General features: G+C 41.4%; 1 protein-coding gene across 2 annotated transcripts in view; it reads right to left on the bottom strand.

Moving 5' to 3' along the window:
• Positions 1–2,076: 2,076 nt before the first annotated feature.
• The window catches only part of KDM5A (lysine demethylase 5A), a 49,044-nt gene continuing 27,442 nt past the window's right edge, over positions 2,077–23,678 (bottom strand). The window contains exons 18-28 of one of the 2 annotated variants that reach the window (XM_065742549.1): positions 23,376–23,493; positions 14,789–15,144; positions 14,101–14,239; positions 12,982–13,161; positions 12,556–12,717; positions 10,850–11,401; positions 9,950–10,093; positions 6,471–6,630; positions 5,935–6,155; positions 3,579–3,989; positions 2,077–2,942 (exon numbers count right to left, since the gene is read on the bottom strand). In XM_065742549.1, the coding sequence (XP_065598621.1) occupies positions 2,730–2,942; positions 3,579–3,989; positions 5,935–6,155; positions 6,471–6,630; positions 9,950–10,093; positions 10,850–11,401; positions 12,556–12,717; positions 12,982–13,161; positions 14,101–14,239; positions 14,789–15,144; positions 23,376–23,493 (2,656 nt within the window). In that variant the 3' untranslated portion in view covers positions 2,077–2,729. The remainder of the gene's footprint in view (positions 2,943–3,578; positions 3,990–5,934; positions 6,156–6,470; positions 6,631–9,949; positions 10,094–10,849; positions 11,402–12,555; positions 12,718–12,981; positions 13,162–14,100; positions 14,240–14,788; positions 15,145–23,375; positions 23,494–23,678) is intronic. The other variant, XM_065742550.1, reaches the window with a different exon arrangement.

The raw sequence follows: 23,678 nt of genomic DNA, 5'->3' as shown, positions 1-23,678 counted from the left end.
TTTAAAAATAAAGGTTTAAACAGTAAGATGTAAAGCTAATAATGGTCTTCAGTTTATGAACACCTTACCCAAAAGTAGATGGGAAACACGTAACTAAAGAAGCGTGGCAATCTCCTTTTGTGAAGGCAAAAACCTCTTAATAGGAGCACATGAAAACAGCTACTAAGAAGGTGACTACTTGCCCATTTCTTGTTTACTGTTTTCTATGCCTGCTACAAGCAGAATGATTGACCACTGCATTGTATAGCTCTTTGCTTCCTTCTGGCCGCAGCCACACCTTCTACTCAGAGAAACAAGAACATTCAATGCAGATTTACTAAAAGAACTCTTTCCAGTTGATGGCAAATTACATATAACAATGACTTATCACAACAGAGATGTAAGAATGGTTAAGAGGATATGCTCAACAGTTAACAGGATATGCTGACCATATTTTCCTTGTTGTGTCACGAATTCTAGGAGTCATGAAAGAATACAGACACTGGGATTCTTTACAAAATCTTGTTACTAGTCTACTTCTGGAACGATTAAACATCTGTGACAGAGAGTCTATCCACTCCATATAGGGAAACATTTATGTAGTACCATCAGTTAAAGCCTGAAGGAAAGTAACAACTGTTTAAAACAGTTTACCAAAACTAAACGTACATCGAGAAGAAAAAAATGTAAGTGGATGCAAAAAAACAAAACAAGAGGGTACGTCTAGCTATAGCATAGACTCCTTCATAACTAAGTAAACAAATAATACCCTTAAGTTTGCTAGGGTGCCTGTTCAGCCACATGCTTAACCACAGCTTGCAGTTAAAACATTTGTCTTTAAGGAGCAGGAATCAGAAGCCTGCGACCAATTTGCACTCAAAAACCTCCCAAGACTCTGCACCTTCTGCCCTCTGCCCTAGCTCTTTCCTGTTGCACATCTTCCACTCCCCAGGTAGCAGGCACAAATAAAACAAACCAATAAAGTTCATCTACCTGAGCTGATTTTCTTTTTTGTTTTTTCGTTTTCTTTTTTTTTTTTGGATGGACAATTCTGCCAGATAAATAAACTTCCAAATATCAGAGAACAAGAGAATGGACACAGAACAGTCAAGACAGAACACTTTCGTTTTTGTCAATTATTTTTAAATCCCAATCCAGCTCCTAGTAAGACTGGACACTACTTACAACACTCCTAGAACTGCAGAGAATGGAAACACAATAGGGAGCGAGTGGAAGGGGGGACAAGACAGCCCAGTGGCTGGCTCCAGACATTCACATACACAAAAGCCAGCACTGACTGGAGTCATTAAGGCCCAGATGCCCCACTAATAGGAACAAACCCAAACACAAAGGTAGCACGTGAAATGTATTTACCTATTTAAACACAGGCAGCTGGTCAGGCTAGAATGGGGAAGGTAACTGCTAATTCCTTGTACTACAAGGAAGGAATGGAGTAAAAAAACCCAAGCCCACGGGCAGGTTTTTGCTTTGTGAACCTCTGTCTGTGCTGCTGGTTAACAGTGGTAAGTATAAAAAAATCAAAGAAAAATAATCTATTTATAGAACAAGTCAGTAGTCTGAGACATTTAGAAAAAAGTAAAAACAAGTCCTTCTTTAAAAATGGATTTACTAAAACAACTGTCACCCAGGATGACCCCAAGCCCTCTGGTTCTCTGGCAAAGCCAGGGGCAACTCTGAACAAGAACTGTTGCTGTCTGGTACACATCCAGCAAGGCCAGCAGGGAGGGGAATTTGCACTGTGAACAGTATCTGCAGACTGCTTGCTGGTATCGCTCGAGGCCATGCCCGTAGCCTGGTGATACTGGAAATAGTTGTGAGTGAAACTTTTCACAGAAGCACATGTCAGTGTAACCTCTGAGGTAAGTGGGCTGTCTTCTTTCCTTCCCATTCCTGGGTACAGATCACGGAGGCTGGTGCCCTGTACCTCCTTGCCAGCTCCATCCTGCGTGAGACAACTTTAACGTGCAGGAGTGCGGGACTCTAAGCAAAGCCTAGAACAGGAGAGGGCACCCCTGTGGAAAGGGAAGCACTCTACTTTTCACAAGCTCTGGTCAAGATAGACATTGTTTCCTGTCTCCCACTAAGATAGAATTTTGCTAGTGGAGTAGAATTGGGTTTCTTTTTGGTACACAGAACCTTTGCTATTTCTGAGATCATGAGCTCCTCTGCCCTTTAGCTACAAAAGAGAAATTCATTCATTCATCCACTTGCTCCCACCCTCATAGAGTAGTGTTAGCTGCCTGGATACGGAGGCAACTTAACTCTCCCAAGACATTACCCTTCTCACTGGGTTAGCACGAGGAGGCAAAAGTTAACTTCCAAAACCTCTTTAGGACAACCTGGCACGGCTAAAAGCTCCAGCTCATGCCACCAATTCCAGGCCAGCTCCACTGCCAACATGGACTTCTAACACCCTGAAGCCTCTAATCTAACAGCCTCGGGTTAGCTCAGTCTCTAAGAGCAGCAGCCACTCTCAAAGATGGAAATACTCAAGTCAAAGCACTGGCTGCAGCTCCTAATGAGGCGGTGTCTGCATAGATGAGTCAGAACCACTGTGCCTTGACATCCCACTGTATGAAGGAAGCCAGCTGTAAGGAAGGGACCAACTCTGCTGCAGGTCTGTACATCCTTGGAAATGAAGCTCAGTGGCTACATTAGATTCAAACCCTCTGTTTCTGTAGGGGATTCAGCGGTCCATTTCTCAGCAAGTTTCAGACCTCAGGCAGTTGCTAACTTGTCTCCTTAAGATCTTCCATTGGTAATTTGTAGCTCAACAAGAAAGGAGGAGGTGGTGCATGAGCAGGGCTACTTGGTCCCTGCACTGATTTCTTTGCACAGTTTATACAGATGTAATCCTCATTCTCAGCCATTTCTGGAGAGACACCAACGCAAACCTGATGAAACCACTCATCGCAGCCACCATCACACTGCACCCAGTCCACCTGCAAAAGAGTGTATTAGCAACATTAGAAGGAGAGAAAGATAGGCAGAGGTTCTACGACAAAAACATCTACTACTAAATTCATCCAATATAATAAGAACATAAAAAGTGTTTGGCACAAATTAATGTCCTATAGAACACGTTTCAACAAGCTGCTTTAGTTTAAAAAAGAAGAACATTTCCAACAACATTGCTCCTACTGCATCCTTAGGCCATGGCAGCCACTGCTTTAGTTCTGCTTTTGACTTACAGAGCAACGTGGAGATGGAAATATGCTGCCACTACTGTTACTTTTTCTAATATATCTAAGATGTAGTTTGTAGGAGAATTATTCCTGAATGAATTTCTCAAAGTGACTTACAACAGACAGTAGCAGCTTCAGTCATTACACTCCCATACCTGCCATTCTGCACTTAGTGAATGTACAAATAGATTATGGAAAGGAAGGCATTCCCTGAAAAGCTATGATTATATAGTTAAGATTACTCAGTTTCATTTACAGAAGTTTCATGGCCCAAGTAGTAATCAGTACCTTCTTATTTCAAATTACTCTACTTTTGTTGCTCAAACTGTTCAGCCTTATTACTGAATTCACTTTGCGTGAAATTGACAGTGATGGAACTAAGCAAAAACTCACTTTGTCCTTGCAGGGCCTCTGGCAGTTCTGTGCAGCACATACTGCATTCTCATCATCTGACTCCTCAGCTCCTGACCAGTCATACTTAGAAGGAATATCTAGAATCTTCTTCTCTCTTTTCTTCTCTGTGCTCTCCTTTGCCAGCTCCACCTTTGCCACAACTGCCTTCTCTCGTTTCTTCTTCCGCTCCTCTTCCTTGGCCAGTTTCTTTGCCAGCTTGTTCAGCTCCTTTGTCTTATCCATGGTGAGTTTGAGCTTCTTTTTCTTCGGTTTTTCTAATTTTTTCAGCTCTTTAGATTTTTGCTTCATGTCTCCAAAGAACTGCTCTGCTCTCTCCAGCTTTCGCTTCCGCTTCCTCTCAGATGAGTCTCTCCCTCTCATTTTCAGTGGTTTCTCATCCATGCTGTCATCCTTCACAGAAAGGGTGAAAAGATTATTCTTATTCAACAACATCCTGTCACAAATTCTAAATAAAAGCAGCTCGACTTTATTTTCACTATACTAGACAAAGTCTTAAGTAGCCAAAGTATAATGAATTTAGAATGCCAACAGAAAAAAGTAATATATCAGCAAGAGTAAGGAGACAGAACAGGCAGTAATCATGACTCCCTTCTCACACTGCTTTTTAATGAAAGTTAGGAAGATTGATTGTTAGATGTTCTTGCTTGTTTTTCATCCTACGTCAGCCTTGCCTATAATTATTTTTTGAGAAACCAATTGCTATTCTGGAGATTCTTAATCTTAATTCTTAAAATGTATTATCAACTCAAGCAAGAGAAGAATGCAACAGATCCATTATTTGAATATCTCCCAAACTGGGACACACTATAAAAACCTTGGTGTCATTACACACTCTTAAGTAGCAGATTCAGATCAGAAACGGGGTTTATAATTGGCAAACTGTCACTGTAAGTGACAAGTCCTATTTAGAACTGCAAGATACAGCTCCTTCATACAAACAAGACTGACTCAGTTTGAGTTAATTCAGCCACATGCTTTAACCTTAATTATATTAATAGATTAAAGACATTACAGAACAGACCACTGGGTCTGTTTACTGTACATTACTTAATATAGCTTCTCCATTTTATAACAAGTTCTCTGAAGACTATTTTGCAGAAGTCTACCTATTTTGCATCTAAATAGAGAAAGAAAGGAATTCAACTCAAAATGAGTAGTTCTGGCCAAACAAGTATTCAGAGATTAACCAGAAAAATGTTGAACCCTACCCTCCACCCACAAAGCTGTTTTTAACTATCAGTATAACACTGTGGCATGCTATTTATAAAGTGCTATTTGCTGGCATTCAAATCGTTCATCAAAAAATCCCATACCCAAACCATTTAATATTAAAAGAGAATTAATCTTATGAAATGAAGTCCCTTGGTCTAAACACAGTAATGCAGTACTTCTCTGGAGGCAGGATCTGCTTTATACTACTGCATTATCTGTTAGCAGCTTGGCAACATCTTGACTTACCCATTGTATTAGATGGCACTCAGAAAGAGATAACTTGTCAGCATGCCTTACTGTTCAAAAAATGCAACCCATTTTATGTTGCTGCATGCTATTATCAAGAAAGATTAATCTTCAATGTAGCAATAACATACTCAAATACATATGGACAAAACGACCCTATTTTCAGGTGACGTGGAATGAAGGATAGATTCCAGTACAGCTCCAACACAACAGTTTACATTCTTTTCTAACACACAACCCTCATTCACTGATTCTATTATCCAGTCCAACACCTGGCTTCACACAGAACCATCCCCCACATTCAAACCCTATGTCTGAGGGCATTTGTTCAAATGCTTCTTGAACTCCAGCAGGCTTGGTGCCACAACCACTATCCTGGGAGCTTGTTACAGAGTATGGCCACTCATAGGTGAAGAACCTTCTCCTAAAACCCAACCACATCTTCCCCAACACAGTTCCACCCTGTTCCCTCAAGTCCCATATCATTAGATATGAGATCCATACCTGCCACTTTGCTTTCCAGCTCAATTGATTCTTCAAGACTAAAACAGAGTGCCACTACTGTCTGCCTGCCAGCCTGAAGCATTTTCATTTATTATAACCCTTGAGTCTGACCCTACCAGCCAATTGTTCACCCACTGCATTATCTTTTTGACTAGCTGGACATTTTGTCCAGAAGGATACTATGAGAGACAATACCAAAATCTTTGCTGAAACCTAGAAAGATTACATCAACTAATTTCCTTCGGTCAGCTAATTGGGTAGCCTTGTCAGAAAAGGAATTACGTTAAACACTTTCCTCTTGTGAACTCAAAAAACAACACTATAAATGATGCGATTTTTCTTCCTTTACTAGAATATTTCTACAAGTTCATACCTCCATTACATGAAGGAATCTGTCTTCAGAGGGTGGATGAGTAGCCTGTAAAATCCTCCAGATGTGCTGAGTCTCATCCAATGACACCTCTAGTAGGTCTCCTACCATCATTAGATCTTCTAGCTGAGCCTTTGCTCCAGGTGACAGCTCCAATACAGGGGGCTCCAAACTGCGAGGTACCAGCGGGCTTTTCCGAGGCTGCTTTCTTGGAGTGCTAGAACCTTTCAGATAGGAGACAAGTTGCATAAAGATAGAAGGAAGAGATCAAAACAAAAAAAGAAGTGACATTTTTTGTACAACAAGTATTTAAAGGTGGAAGCAACCCCAAAAAGAAAAAATCCACAAAAATCAGGGACACAGCCATATATATGAGACATCCAAACTGCAATGACTGCAGTGTTAATCTCTTATGCCTTCTTACAGAGAGCATAGCCACTACAACTAGCAAAGGCAATAGAGTAGTTCCTCTCTTGCTCTCCAATTACCATTCAGGTTGTCTATTCAATTTTTATCCCAGTGCACAGGAAAACAAATACCTTGAGAGCAGCTTTTAGAAGCAGATGAATACGCATGTTCAGCACAGAACGAGGGAGCAGTCCACATGTGTGTCACCACTTCCTCTGATTTAATGGGTATTTCCTCATCACAGAACAAATTTGGTTCTAAGCTGCTAGAAGATTTTACACTGGCATTGTCCTGAAAAAGACATGCAGAAAAGATGTAATATCTGGCTCTAGCAAATGCTTACTTCAAAGTGAATTCTACGAAGACCAACCAGTCTGCTGTTCCTAAAGCTGTCCGTTCAAAGTACCCCCACCACAGACACCAACACCATTGGAAAAAGATAGAAATTAAATCCCTACATAAACAGTGGAGGAATGCAGCAACTGTGGAAGAAAGTGAATTCTAATTATATAATCAGCACATGAGTCATATTTGTCATGTTCCTTCCCTAAGCAGTCCCTCACATAAGGTCTTCAGAAGTCAACATGATGACAGTTTCTCACTTAGACTTCATCGTTTTGCTTGAAAAATGTGACTGCAAGATCATGAAGACTGGCATATTCCATAAAATAGAGGTATGCTAAGTAAATAACAGTTATTAGAGAAAGAAATGATTGGAGATCTTGCAGTGGAAAAAAAATACTGCACACTTCATTCAGCAGAGGACCTATCGATAGATGGATGGTGACAAAATGGCAGTAAAAAGTAAAACAAATTCTGCCCTGAAATTAGGGTTTTAATGGCAATCTTGAACAATTTTAAGACGCAAACACTAAGAAATAGGAGGCCTGTAACAATGCTGTGAATACTTTCAGGAAAAGACTAATGATAGAGTGGGTTTGTACTCAGTACATTGCATAAGGTTGGCTGCTTGACATCTTGAACGCATTATACAAACAAATGTGATGAATGTGACGTATGCCATAGATGCAGGTGGATCCACGAACAGAAAGAGGTTAGCAATGTCTTGAAAGTGGGAAAAACTTTGTTTTGACTTTGCATTATAGTAGGCAGAAAATCCAAAGGCATAAATCCAGTTCAGTAGTTAACCTGGTATCTGCTAGTATTCACTTATCCCCCTTTGTCCTTACTCCTGCAGGTGAAATTAATAAGCTATTCTCACAGCACTTTCCAGAACTTATCTACCAAGTCACAACTGTGTTGAAACTGGCCATCAGGTTAAACATACTTAGCATGCCATGTAGGACTCCAATATTCCAGAAAACAATGAAAATCCAAGATGATGTTTTAACAGAAGAAAAAAAAAGCTGTAGAGAAGTTACCAGCAATATTTACCTGAAGACTAGTTGTATCCAGAATAGCCAACTCAGAAAACTCTATTATTCACACACTATCTTCTCATGACATAGAAAGGGAGTCAGAGAATGGTAATTTCTCTCTGGGTTTCAGTTGCATGTTTTAAAGGAAGTGAAGTGCACACTACTGATCTCAGAACTAGAAGTGGGCAATTCAAATTGCATAGATAAACTGAATTAACATAATCATAAAGAGGAAAATATACTTCTCCCTGTGTAGTAAAGGTATCTCCTCCTATATTTTGTTCTGACCATATTATACCAGGCTCAAGAAATTTCACCATCAAGAGAAAAATAACAAAATATTAAAATTTAAAAAAAAGTCACTGTTTGATGACAGTAGGCAACACAGTGCAAAAGCACAAGTAAAACTCATGAGGAAAATGAAGGCAACGAAAGGCAAGGGAAAGTTACAGTCACTTTGACAATCAGTCTGCTTGTAAAATAACCCTAGAATGAGTCTAGCTATTGCACATTTGAAAAATTTGTTGGCAAGAATCATGTTTTACTTAAAAAAATACATATATAATCACACAGGCCTTCTTCCATCTGTTTTTGAAACCATTGTTGTACTTAAGATGTCAGAGACAGCTGTGCAAAACTACACGCTATGAACCCTTAAAGAACCAAAGATTACTTCTAGAGGGTCTACAAGAAGTTAAGAGCACATTCATACACGATGCATCATAATATCTATATATTATTTTTAAACTCATAACTCTGGTTGAAAAAATAATTATAAACCACAAATGGGAAGAAACACTTGCACACCAACAGTACAAAGAAATAAATTATGAGGAACTTTGCCATTTCTTTTGAACTCTGCTGCATCTAGGTTAGAACTGAGGAATGTGTTTGCCTGAAAATTTGTCTGCTCTTCCAGTCGTGTTAGCTGACCTAACAAAAGACATTTGTGGTCCCTATCTGCTTTGTTTAGCCAGATTTTTACTTTAGGTTTTTACAGTTACATATAGTGATGGACATCCAAATCAAAAGGATAAGTAACAGGTTTTGAAATCATGACAACAGAATGTATTCAATGGAAGTGAAATTACTCTCCTGCAATACCTTCACCAAGCATATGCCATCTTTCTTGACATATGTTATCTTTCATCACAACTTCAGAATGTTCCACATCTTTCAAAAACCCCTTATTATAACTTCCAATGAAAAGAACAGTTTGCAATATGTTTCTAATAAAAACATTCTAATTAGAAGTTGTAACATCCAAATACAATTTTTTTCTCGTTGGCATCTCACAGGGGGCTGCAAGACAAATATATGTAATTGCACAAAGCTACTTCAAAGCAAGTTACTAAATCCAGGAGATTGAGGCAGAATATACCTGGAAAATTCACTGTCCCTGTAGAAAGCAGAAAGTCTGCCTTAAAAGAACCTCTACAATCACACTTTTTAAAATTAGAAATGACACTATCACTGAATAGAAACTACTACGTAAGAAGAAACAGTGACACAGCTTTTGTCTGTATACATAAAGACATTTCAGAAGTGCTAGAATGAAATACATCACACTGACAATGCTTAGCTATTTGTAGAAGTACCTTCTCTCCTTACTGTTTTTCTCTAGAATGTATATAAAGTCTAACTACAGTGACTATTTATGAACTGAACTAGTTTCATAATATGAACCTAGTTCAATATCAAGACCTGAATAGTTCCACATATCAAAACCAAACAGATGTACCTCCTTTTATATGTGGGTTGAATGAAGAGAAAGGTATGAAAATGTGAAATAAGCTCGGGCATCAAGAAACTTCTTACAGGGCACAAAGTTTTCAAAGACTAATTTTTTGCTACAGTGAAAACCAATTAAGAGTTTTCCAAATATTAGTCATATTTATGATTCATAATATCTCTGAAAGAGGCATAAAGACAATGTTCAGTCTCAGTGGTATTATGAATACAAATCCTCTGAGAAGCAGTTTTTTCTTTAGCACTAGAAAGAACCTTTTGAAACTCAATCACAGGACATTTAAGAATTTTTAAAGAAAATGTTACAGAACTTCCCCAAACACCAAAGCTAAGACACTCAGAACTAACAAGTACCACTTCTGCAACTGAAGCCACAGCAGGATATACTAAGTAACTTAAGATACCCTGAAATAAATTTAAATAAATAAAAAACAGGTGTTCTGAATTAACTCCACACAGACAAGCCACACTGGATTACTTACCTTTATGTCATAGCCATATGTTTCCCTGATGTCCTCATCAGAGTCTGTCTCTTCATCATCATAATCCAAAGTCTGCCGAGGTGAAGAGGACACACTCCCTATCACTCTGTTAAAGGCTGACTGCTGGAAACTAGTTAAGTGCCCCTAAAAGAAAAACAGAGTAAGAGACTGAAACAACGAAGCTTCTAGAAAAATCTACTCAAAAGCTGAGGTCACAGTCACTAAGAAAAGGGTGGTTATGCCTGAAGACAACTACCTGGACAGCCACAGAAACACCCACTCACAGCAAGCTGTGAAGACACACTGGGACACAGCCACAGAAATAGGTTCTTTCAGACTTTTCCAAGTTTTTGAATAACACTGGCTAGGAAGAACTAGCTACCATTGCCCATTGGTTCCAAGTTATACCATGCTGGAGCTGTACAACTTTCTCCACCAGAGCATCATCTGCTTACTGGTCTTGACCTCAAGACGAACAAGCAGACTGCAAAAAGGACCAGTGATTCCCTATAGTATTTGACAAACTTTCCTAACAAAATATCAAAATCCCAAGTATGAAATCCGTTAGAACCTATAAATATGGATGCTTTTGATTCTGTCAGAGACAGATGGAACTTGGATGCCAAAGTAGCCAGTACTTTACAAACTTTAGGCTGTTGGATGGCTGTAGCATTTGAACCAGTATCCCTTTAAAAGTACCTTCAACAGTTGCTACTGACAATTTCAAAGCAACAGACCTGCTACCAAAGAAGCCCATAACAGCCTGAAACTAACAACAGCCTAAGCACTACAATTCTCAGACTAACTGCTCTCTCTCCCCCAAGCTTCTCCAAGAAAGGTAAAGCATTTTGATGCAATGAAGAATGACTAGCACAGTGCATAAGATATTCACACCCCTACCTGCAGATCTGGGTTGGCTGCTGCCTTCTGTAGCTCTGCACTGATTATTTTCTCTGTTTTCTCCCGTGCTGCCTGCTCCACCATTCGCTGGCTGAGCACAGAAAGCTTAGCCAAAGCAGAGGACAGCTCATCAGTAGCCAAAGCTTGTCGTGCTCGATCCTGCCAACTCATGGCACGTTCTGTCAAGCACTGCAATGCCTCCCCTTCCGGCAGTCGTACAGGCAGCTTCTGCAGGGACACCAGCAGAGACAGAATTGTCTCAAGACGCGGCCTTCGAGAACGCATGCAAAGTGGACACAAGAACTTCACTTCTTTGGCCTGCCAACTAGAGCCCTTCTTCTGAGAACTTGTTTTGGGAAGGGGCACACAGCCACTGTGAAACCAGTCTTTGCACAGCTCGCACTGTAGCATGAATCCACTAGCTGTTTTGCGGCAGATACAGAATTTGACTTCTTCTATACGATCCACCATAGTCATCTTGGCCAGGTTAGCTGCTCTGAGAGCATGCATGGCTTCAATCTCCTTCTGCTCCCGCTCCTTGAATATGGCCACCTATCCAAAGACAGAAACAGTTCATGACCTTCACAGCTAGAAAAGATTACTTCTTATTAGCAGCACAGAAGAAAAAACACGTAAGGAGATCTTTGTTAAACTAGCCCAAAACTATGGGATTGTGAAACATATTTAAAACTTCAGTTAAAATGCCTCCTCAATTAAACATCGCTCCTCTACATCCTTCTGACAGAAACACCGTACAAACATTAGATAACGTTCTCTGTGTTTAAAAAAAATCTCTGAAATTCATAATTAAACCTGTTATAAGAACACAAGAAAAAATTGTACTGATTGTTTAAATGCTGACAGCAGCAGGAACTCTTGATTGACAGTTCATCTACCTGAAGAAACTTCCATTTCCTCACCGTCTCTACTCATATATATATATCTATATATATACATACACACACACTAAGATAAAATTGGTTGTATATAAGCCATATTAAAGATTCTGCATGTATTTACTTTGTTTGTGGAGGAAGGGCAGCCAGATGACAACTTATTCTTCTGATAAGCTGCATCAATATTCCCCCAACAAGGAACAAATTTAACATTGTTTCCTACCCAGTTTTCAGGATGAAGCCTTGCAGACTGCCCTCAGACATTCTTCACGTAGGAACAAGGTATGACAATGCTTAAGAGACTTAAAGACTTTCTACAGTATGGCAGGCAATGCCTAAGGCCAGCAAATTTAGAACAGGCTTTTAAATCCATTGACTCGTGTCAATATACCACAACCATCACATCTTAAGAATCAAAGGAACAAAGCAAACAAACTGAAGTAGGGTTTACTTCCATTTAGTACATTGCGTAAATGTAATGAATAGCAATGTGTTGGGTACTGCTTAAGAGCTGCATCTCATTTCACATGTACTGAAATCCTGGCAGAACATTAGAAGAACAGCCACACGTTAGACCAAGAACATTTAAGCCATTTACAAAGCCAGATACATACTATACTTGCACTTATTTGCAAACTGTAATCCCCTCTACTATCACTGCAAAAAAAAATAAACTATATTACTGTGCCAGTATTATTAGATATTTACTTCAGCAAAATTAATTCATCAGATTTCCTGTAAGATTTTCACACAGATTAGAGACAAGTTTAATCCACATATCAGGAGACACTAATGTTCATTGCTCCCTACCACAGCTGCAGTGTCTCTGGCCTCCTCCAGCCCATCTTCCAGCTCACTTAGGGACTCCAAATCAAGATCTTTCTCCTTTTCCTTTTCCATCAGCTCCTTTGCCCTCTTCCGTCTATTCTTACTGCTTCCATAAACACCAATGTCAGTCCGAGGGCTCAGAACCTGGAACCAAGAAAACTTAGGCCATCAATCCCAAGAATTAGAGGTTTAATCTGTCTCTTCAAAAGCAACAGTTGAGGTTGTTTATACATAAAGCAAGACTAGCCAAACACAGAGTTTTTTTTGTTATTTTCACCTAAATTCAGCTGAAGTTTATTATACTCTATTATCAAACGGAATTTGATAACAACCTATTGTGCCTTCCAGGCTGCAGAAAAGCAACAAGATCCACTTCTGAAGTCTGACACTGAACTGTTTGTTGCTTACCTGTAACAGACTGTAGCTCGAGTTCTTCTTCAGGAAGGTCCTTCCCGTGCGCTCTCTCCAAGCCCGTGCAGCAGCTACCTGTGACTCCAGTTGGGGCAGGGCATCAAGGCGCACTGGTATCGGGCGGCCTTTGGCAGACAAGCTCTCCAGTTGCTCCAGGTAGGCATAGTTGTTCCCATTCTGGGGTAAAAGAAAATTCTCTGACTCAAAAATTGTACCACTGTGTCAGTGGCCAGTTCAATTTCAAGCCATATACTATTCTAGTCAGTGACAAAAACAGGAACTGACTGGAAAGAAAAGGAAGGTTTCAATCTCACTGTTACTTTTAAAACTCTCTCTCATACAGTTTCTACTTTAACATCTATTCTGATGTGGCTAGGTGGCTTAGGGAGTAAGACATTTCATTTCTAGCTGGCAGTCTGAAATCCTATCTGCTCAACAGCAAGCTAAATATCTGAGAGTTCTACAGGGGCTCATGTAAAGTCAAGTGAGAATCTCACTCCAGTTCCCAACAAACACTTGATAAAAGAAAAGCAGTTGCAGTCCAGAGATTAATCCTGTGAATATCACAGAAATCACATCAACTTCAGACCAAGTTTATCTGGATAAGACAATAGAGAAGGTGTGGGGGGGGGGGGGGGGGGGGGCTCTGCTGAACAACTAACTTCAGCCTATTTCGGACAAAAACATTGCAGCTATCAGTGCCATTACACCTAAGAGGAAAAAATATATATTCAACACACTGTGGGGAGAAAAAACGTTCTCACAGACATCTCCAAAACTGAAGACAATCGAGCAGAACATTCTCTACTGCAGCAAGTATTTCCAGTACACAGAACAGTAATAATAGACACAGCCCTTCTAGAGTTACATTTCCATCTTAACAAAATTGTTGGGTTTTATATTTCTTATGAAATGGGGAAGAGGAAGGAAAGTAAAAATGGAATAGCGAATGGGGAAACAGTTACACAAAAAGAAGAAAAGAAATACAAGAATATTCAACAGCTACAGTCAGGATTCCCCTCAGATCATATTTGTGAGTAGAGGGGCTAAGAATAAAGAACATGTCTAAACAAAAGGATGCAAACATAAGGTTTCATTTCTTGCTGTAACCCATACCTGAATGGCCTCCACTTTGGCTGTCCAGTCTCTAGCCCGCTGCAGGGCTTCTTTCAGTGCCAGCACATTGGGCAGGTAAGCAGGGATGTTCCTTGCTTCGTTCACAATGCCCTCCAGAGCCAACATACTTTGGCGTGGTCTAGAGTTAAAAAAAAAAACAACAAAAAACAAACACAAAACCACCACAAACATCATTTCAGCTTTCTCTCAAAATGCCAGCCAACTAAAGCTACAAATTTGACAGGCTGGTGATGAAACTTCATCGTTATGTGTAGCAGCATAGGATATTATCATGGACCTATTTCTTGGAGGGTGCTACTGGATACCAAGAACAGGAAAGGTCAATAAGCTCAATTTGATTGTCTGAAGTGCATCAAAGGGCAAAGTATCAGAAATCCCTAACACTGAGGAAGGTGTCACGTAGCATTCTCAGCATTTCTGTGTTTGTTTAAAGGTAGACAACAAATAGCAAACACAGCAACTACACTCACACCTTCCAGCCACTGTACAATACCAAAAGGGAATGAGCCCTTATGTTACTAATCAAGAACCTCAAACCCAACTCTTAAGCAATGACAGAAATAGACTACACCTTCAAAGCCACCACTTTTTATCACAACTCCTCAGCAAAGGCTGAGAATCTCTTAACTGTGCAACCTGTAAGAACAGTTTGCAGAGGAACACTCACCTGGCCTGTAGGCAGACCTTGGCTTTCTCCTCCCACCTCTCTGAAACTGTGAGTAGCTCCTGAAGCTCAGCCATGGCTTTCTCTACAGCATGGTGTGGTGCCAAGCCCACACCTGAGTCAATCAGCTTCTTCAGCACATCTAGGGTGACCCTCTGGGGATCCAAGAGGGTGGACCTCACCTCATCCAGCCACCGTGCCTGCTGCAGTTCCTGCTTCAGCCTTGGCAGTTCAGGCAGTTCTACATAAAGGCCAGAGCCCATGTCTATCAACTCTTGCAGCTTAGATGAGTCTGGGACTTCGTCCATCAAAGCTTCTTGAGCACGCTCATGAAATTCTTCCACATCATCAAGTAGATTCTGGAGCAACATACAGTAAAAAGTGATTAGAAAAAAATGTCCGTAGAATCAAAACAGAAAGTTGGTTGTAGGATCAGTCAGATGAGAGTTTGTACATGATCATCATTGGTCCAAGTTTCTACACACAATGTCAACTGGTCTATGAGTCCCTATGCCAGACTCATTGGCTTCTATTTCGTATATTACACATATTAGTTATCTCCAGAGGAGATTTATTCAAAGACATTCAACCTGTATACTTGACTGATCCACTCCTGAAACTCTTAAAAATAAATAAATAAGATAATACAAACTGTGGCAAGTCAGTGCCACAATGAAGAACAAAATGCACATTTCCTATCCCTCTGCTTACTGCCCTTCTTTGTCTGATACTGTTTTTCACGACTGTCTAGAAACCAGAAGACATTTACAAAAAAAAAAGCAACACCATGATCCACATAATAAGGTTTTTTATATAGGAAACAGATGCCGAATGCTTCACAGTAACAACAGTAAAATTATTACAGTCTAGTAATTATCAAGCCTTTTGTGTTAGAAAATACTCATCATCTAATCTAATTCATTATGATGGATAATCACATTCAAAAACCATGCTCAAAGTTACTGAGTGCACTCATAGGTGTAAGTGATCATTATCTAACTTCATTCAAGAATGGAGACTATGATTTTTAACCAGCAAAATTATGACATTTATCTATTTTACTAGTTAGTGACTGCTGAGGCCTCAGGTACTTACACACATAGTACTTAAATACAATTAGTTTTCTAAGGTTATTTAAAAAAAAGAGACATCATTCCAGCTGGGAGAAAATGTTTTGACAAAAATATAAATCAAAACTATTAAGAGTTTATTATATGACCAAGAAGTCTTAAGCCACCTAGGAAATAGATGCAACAGAAAAAGTAACTGCTACATAATAAGCAATCAGAAAACTGGCAGAGAATCTAAAATATATCTTCAGCTCTGTCATCTATGGACCGTGCCTTAATTTGAAGCAGGTTTAAAATACATTATAATCAAATGCACTAGAATCAATGAACTCTTAAGAGTCTCACAGGTCCATTAATATATGAAGATAAAATTTCATGGGGCAGAGAATAAAATGGTTAGTAAATATTTGGAAAGATCTTCCTATCATATACTTTCCACTCAATTAACTGCTGGGAAACACGTTAATGAACATCTTAGAAGGATAAAGAATATAGTCAGCAGGCCTGGATAATCTGTATCCTGCAGTCTATAGAGTTTACTGAAGGTACTTGTTTTCAGCAACAACATACCAATATCATACAGAAGGGAAGAAAGCCCAATATTAAATCTCTCTACTATATGTTTGCTTATAGAGGAAGCTGCACATATGGTGATGTTTAGAACTTCAGGACCTCTATTTAGCAGTATACAACATTCCACTTAAAACTGCATCTACAGAGAACACATGAGTTAATAAATGGTTGACATACATTAAGAACTATTTCTCAAGATGGAAAAAAATATTTACTAAGGATTCCCAATGAGTTTTCCTGGAGGTTGGCTGGCAGGCCAAACAGTATTTAACATTTCATCAGAGACACAGAAACAAATTAAGATTACTGCCGAAAACTCCTGCTGTAATATAAACTGCCAGAGTGATAAATGATAATGGCAGCCAGGGGAATCAGTATGATCTGGATCACTTATTAGTCTAGATTTACTCAAAGTCAGGTGCAAAGAAATGTATGAAGGGGATAATAAATACAGGCCACGCATACAGATTAAGGGGACTGAAACCTGAAAAGCGAAGGCTGAAAAGGATTTACAGATTCAGATGCAAAACTGCCAATGCACTACTGCCTCCCTGCTCTCCTAAAGAAGCACACCAATACAGCTTTCTGAAGTTACTGCAAAAACATATGAAGGGTAGGATTTAAGCAGAAATGTCACTGCTATAGATAGCTTTAATAACGCTGGAATAAAAGCAACTGGTACACTGAGATAAAATTGAGCTGCTTGGACTGTGACAGACAGAAGGGATCTTCACCTCATTTAACCATGAAACCACCACATCTGACTGCATCCACTGTAACAGGCATCTTGAAAAGTGTATAATACAATAATAATACAATATAATTGGAATTAAAGCTAATAAATCAAATAAAATGAGCAAGAGAGAGTGTCCGATAAACCGAAGGCCTTACGCTAACGCTGAAGGCGAACGGCAGCGAGCACCCACTGCTGAGTCAATCCCAAAGGAAAGAGAGCGTGTCCCGTGACCGCAGACAGTTTTTATCTTTCCCTCTGAGCGTAAACACGTAAGAACGCAAAGCATCGCAAAGTCCTCTGGGGAATGGAGTTCTTCTTCTCTTCTGAGACAGGTATACCTGGAACTATTGATGATCCACGGAGCTGGAGCATTAACTCTTTAACTCTAAATGCACTACATGATGTTATGATGTGGAATACCAGTACCAAAAATCATAAAACCATGACATTCCACCCCTTATTCCACGTCACTACATCATGTTTGATATATATGTATAGAAGAATAATGATTAACATGCATTAAATACACACACAACACATATATGTATATACATGGAATTACCGACTGCACTCCCCCAACATCAAATTCCCTTGTGGTACACATTGAACATCCCCATTCTTCTGCATCACCCACCAAGTGGACCCAGGTCCCTGAGCAAAAACAGTTCCACGGAGAGGTTTACCCTTTCCAGAAGCTGGAAGGACCCAAATTGTTTTTCCCAACATGTTCTTTACATGTACTACAGGGACCTTATCTCCCTCTACAGTAGGTAGAGATCTGGATTGGGCAGGACCATCGCGATTGATGGATCCTCGAGTGTTGACCAACCAGGTGGCTTCTGCCAAATGCTTCTCCCAGTGCTTAAATGTTCCGCCACCCATTGCTTTCAACGTGGTTTTTAACAACCCATTGTACCTTTCAATTTTACCAGAAGCTGGTGCGTGATAGGGGATATGATAAATCCATTCAATACCATGATCTTTGGCCCAAGTATTTACAGGAGAATTTTTGAAATGAGTCCCATTATCGGACTCAATTCTCTCTGGAGTGCCATGTCGCCATAGGACTTGTTTCTCAAGCCCTAAGATGGTGTTTCGGGCAGTAGCATGGGGTACTGCATATGTTTCAAGCCACCCAGTGGTTGCTTCCACCATGGTGAGCACATAACGCTTACCACTGCGAGATCGTGGCAAGGTGATATAATCAACCTGCCATGCCTCCCCATATTTATACTTTTGCCATCGCCCTTCCCCCCAAAGAGGTTTCATTCTCTTGGCTTGTTTAATTGTGGCGCATGTATCACAGTCATGGATAACCTGTGCAATAGCATCCATAGTTAAGTCCACCCCTCGGTCTCTAGCCCATTTATATGTTGCATCTCTTCCTTGATGGCCAGAGGTCTCATGGGCCCATCGAGCTAAAAATAATTCACTCTTGTGTTGCCAGTCCAAGTCTGCTTGAGCCACCTTAACTTTGGCAGCTCGATCTACCTGATGGTTATTTTGTTGTTCCTCAGTTGCCCGGCTCTTAGGAACATGAGCATCTACATGGCGCACCTTTACAGCCATATTCTTTATTTGGGCAGCAATGTCTCTCCACTGTTCAGCAGCCCAAATAGGTTTACCCCTCCGTTGCCAACCATTTTGTTCCCATTGCTGTAACCACCCCCATAAAGCATTTGCCACCATCCATGAGTCAGTGTAAAGATAAAGCACTGGCCACCTCTCTCGTTCAGCAATATCTAAGGCCAGCTGGACAGCCTTTACCTCTGCAAATTGACTTGATTCTCCTTTTCCTTCAGTGGCCTCTGCAACTCGTCGTGTGGGGCTCCACACAGCAGATTTCCATCTGCGGTGCTTACCCACAATGCGACAGGGTCCATCTGTGAACAGGGCATATCTCTTTTCATTGTCTGGTAGTTCATTATATGGTGGGGCCTCTTTGGCACGTGATACCTCCTCTGCTGGTGTTGTTCCAAACTTTTTACCTTCAGGCCAGTCCATGATCACTTCTAGGATTCCTGGATGACTGAGGTTCCCCATCCGAGCTCGCTGTGTAATCAGCGCAATCCACTTACTCCAAGTGGCATCAGTAGCATGATGGGTAGAGGGAACCTTTCCTTTGAACATCCAGTTCAGCACTGGCAATCGAGGTGCCAGAAGGAGCTGCGTTTCAGTACCGATTACTTCGGAAGCAGCTCGAACCCCCTCGTACGCGGCTAAGATCTCCTTCTCAGTTGGAGTGTAGCGCTCCTCAGACCCCCTGTACACCCGACTCCAGAATCCAAGGGGTCGGCCTCGGGTCTCTCCAGGAGCTCTTTGCCACAAACTCCAAGTGGGACCTTCCTTTCCAGCAGCAGTGTAGAGGATGTTCTTTACATCCTGTCCCGTCCACACTGGCCCCAGGGCCACGGCACGGGCTATCTCCTGCTTAATTTGCTCAAAAGCCTGCTGCTGCTCAGGGCCCCACACAAAATCATTCTTCTTCCGCGTCACCCGATAGAGAGGGCTCACAATGAGACTGTAGTTTGGAACATGCATTCTCCAAAAGCCCACTACACCCAAAAAAGCTTGGGTCTCTGTCTTACTTGTGGGTGGAGACATGGCAGTGATTTTGTTAATCACATCTGTTGGGATGTGACGACGTCCATCTTGCCACTTTATACCTAGGAACTGAATTTCCTGTGCAGGCCCTTTCACTTTGCTTCGCTTGATAGCAAAGCCAGCTTGCAGAAGGATCTGGATTATTCTCTCTCCTTTCTCAAAAATTTCTCCTGCTGTATTGCCCCACACAATGATATCATCAATGTATTGTAAGTGCTCAGGAGCACCGCCCTGTTCCAATGCAGTTTGGACCAATCCATGACAAATGGTTGGGCTGTGCTTCCACCCCTGGGGTAAACGGTTCCAGGTGTATTGAACGCCCCTCCAGGTGAAAGCAAACTGTGGCCTGCATTCTGTGGCCAATGGAATTGAGAAGAAGGCATTAGCAATGTCAATGGTGGCATACCACTTGGCTGCTTTTGACTCCAGTTCATATTGCAGCTCCAACATATCTGGCACAGCAGCACTCAGTGGGGGTGTGACTTCATTCAGGCCACGGTAATCTACCGTCAGCCTCCATTCTCCACTGGCTTTACGCACCGGCCATATGGGGCTGTTAAAAGGTGAGTGAGTTTTGCTGATCACTCCCTGGCTCTCTAGCTGTCGAATCAGGTTATGAATGGGGAGCAAGGAATCCCTGTTGGTGCGGTACTGCTGTCTGTGCACCGTTTTTGTAGCAATCGGTACCTGTTGCTCCTCCACGTGGAGCAACCCCACAACAGACGGATCTTCTGATAGGCCAGGCAAAGCAGACAGCTGCTTAACGTTGTCTGCGTCCACAGCAGCTATTCCAAAGGCCCATCGATACCCTTTGGGATCCTTAAAATATCCCCTTTTGAGGTAATCAATACCAAGTATACATGGAGCCCCTGGGCCAGTCACAATAGGATGTTTTTGCCAGTCTTTACCAGTGAGGCTTATTTCAGCCTCCAACATGGTTAACTCTTGGGAACCCCCAGTCACCCCAGAAATATAGATTAAGTCTGTCCCTTGGTGACTCGAGGGCATTAGAGTGCACTGTGCACCAGTGTCCACCAGGGCCTTATATTTCTGTGGTTCTGATGTGCCAGGCCATCGAATCCACACAGTCCAATACACTCTATTATCCCTTTCCCCCCCCTGGCTGGGGGGCAGGGGCTATTGTGGCTGGTAGGTACCTCGCTCAGTTCTGAAGGAGTACCGTTCAGACAGGAGGGTGTCTGGATCAAACTGGAGGGTGTCTCTTTCAGGTTGGAGGGCACCTCTCTCGGGCTGGAGGGCTTCCATGCTGGATTGGAGAGCTTTTTGTTGAGACTGGAGGGTGTCTTTCTCAGTCTGGAGGGCGGTTTTCTCGGTCTGGAGGGCGTCTCTCTCAATCTGGAGCATTTCTTGTTGAGACTGGAGGGTGTCTTTCTCGGTCTGGAGGGCGTCTCGCTCGGATTGGAGGGCGTCTAGATTGGACTGGAGAGTCTGATTGTCAGTTAAAAGACTCTCTTTCTGGATCAGGAGACTGTCCCTTTCGGCTCGGAGACTCTCTCGCTCTATTTCAAAAACTCTATGCCTCTCTGGGATAGTATTGAATAAGGCCCGGTAAGCATAAGCCAGACCCCAAATAATTTGGGCCTCCTCAGATCTGTTTGAGCCGCAACATCCCTGTCTCAAATATCTGCTTAAGTTCTCAGGATCTTGCAGGTGTTCAGGAGAAAAGTTCCATGACACCGGTGATGCCCATTTCTCTAAAGTCTCTCCTAAGTCCCTCCAAACTCCCTGCCAGTCAGTATTCTCTGGCTCTGGGGAGGGTTTTCTCAAAATATTATAAATACAAATACTGAGTAAAAGTACGTTCAGGGAGACTGACACCACAATCATAACAAGCATTGGATGGGCATTCAGAAAACGCATGATGAATTCAAAGGAGAGGCCAGGAGTCTGTTTAAAAATCACAAGTTCCATAGAGTTAGCAACTTCATCTGGAGTTACTCCCTCTGGAACTGAATGCCACATCATATACAGAAGCCAGATAGGTATGTCCATCAGTGGTTTTAGTTTATCATATAGAGACCAAGCTCCGTGGATCAGACTGGCAAACTTAATTAAGTCCCAGTACGTTCTGAGCATTACAAGGGAAAAACCGATGAAATGCAGTCCCTTTAAGACCAGTTTAAAAAGAGAAAGCATTTTTTTTTCTCTTTTCTAAAACTAGCTGGCAGTACCCAAAAAGTTTACAAATATCCCAGGACAACTGGCAGTACGCCCAGACTTCAAGGTCGTGTTCTGCCGTACAGCACCTGCAGTACAGATAAGCCTGGCTAACGAGAGACAGAGATTCACTCTAAAAGTATGTCTCTGCCCGGCTAAAGCAGCTGGTTTTGCCCCACGTTGGGCGCCAAAAATGTCAACGGTTTACGGGCAGGTTCGGCCCGGTTCCGTGACGATTGGTGCGGGGGACCCACGGACCCACGCCCCAGGAAAGGGGAAGGGGGAAAGGGAAAAGGAAAAAGGGAGATGGGCCTAGGAACAAAACAGCGGCAACGATCTGAGGAGGAAAGCTAATTTACTAAATAAGATATCGGAAAGCAAAATAACACAATATAATACAATATAATTGGAATTAAAGCTAATAAATCAAATAAAATGAGCAAGAGAGAGTGTCCGATAAACCGAAGGCCTTACGCTAACGCTGAAGGCGAACGGCAGCGAGCACCCACTGCTGAGTCAATCCCAAAGGAAAGAGAGCGTGTCCCGTGACCGCAGACAGTTTTTATCTTTCCCTCTGAGCGTAAACACGTAAGAACGCAAAGCATCGCAAAGTCCTCTGGGGAATGGAGTTCTTCTTCTCTTCTGAGACAGCTATACCTGGAACTATTGATGATCCATGGAGCTGGAGCATTAATTCTTTAACTCTAAATGCACTACGTGATGTTATGATGTGGAATACCAGCACCAAAAATCATAAAACCATGACACTATACTCACATAAAACACTTTAGTTCAGTACCCTAAATGCTGTCATATGCTATGACCCTGTCTCAGCCACGCAAGACCTATGGTAGTCTTCCAGAATGGGAATGAAGGCCAGATGGCATAGACTTGAGCCATTCACAGGGCACTAGATTTTCACACTCAGGCAAACAAAGCTCTACATATGAAGCTGTTACAACTACATGAGCACAGTACTGTAGTAAAAACACAATCTTTGCCTATTTAGACACGTGCTTGCAAGTGAGCAGGAATTACATGTTACCATTGTGGATAGATGACAACATGCAGTCAACAAAACTTCAGTGACAATAGTAAGATTACTCAAAGTAGGAAGACACTGAGTTAGATGAATCCAGAGTATTTTATTTTCTTTCTTGAGGTCGCAGATATCACTATTGGGGGCTGGACTAGATGATCTCTAAGAGGTCCCTTCCAACCCCTACAAGTTCTATGATCTGCTTCACAGTAAAAGCTTAAGTCCAGTATACCAGGCAATATTATCCCTTAAAACAACCAAAAAAACCCAACCAAATCACACACACAAAAACCAAACCAAAACATGAAAGCCAAAACTAACAGATAAAAAAAAAAGTCCATAAAAAAGCACAACACTTCCAGTATATTCAAGGAACAGATGTAAACCTACCTTTACTTGTCGGGCCTGGCTGATAACACAAGGCAAGCTAAATAACTGCTGTACAAATGCTTTCAGCTCCTCCATAGTCAGCTTGGTCCGTGTCCTTCCACTATCTTGGCTCTGTCTGCTGTATGAATGAACACAATAAAACATTATATGAAAGACATGACGATGATGCCTGGGTTTACTCCCAGTAACAGAAGTGCATCAAGAGCAGTTGAGAAACTCAACAAAGAAGGCCAAACAAGAAAAGAAAAAAAATCTGTAAGAATTAAAAACTCTTCAAAACCAGTTTCATGTAAACTCTCAGTA

This window comes from Cyrtonyx montezumae, unplaced genomic scaffold, assembly GCF_038088225.1.
Source record: "Cyrtonyx montezumae isolate F1298 unplaced genomic scaffold, pur_monq_1.0 scaffold_3, whole genome shotgun sequence".
NCBI classification, from domain to species: domain Eukaryota; kingdom Metazoa; phylum Chordata; class Aves; order Galliformes; family Odontophoridae; genus Cyrtonyx; species Cyrtonyx montezumae.
This window is presented reverse-complemented; position numbering and strand designations above follow the sequence as displayed.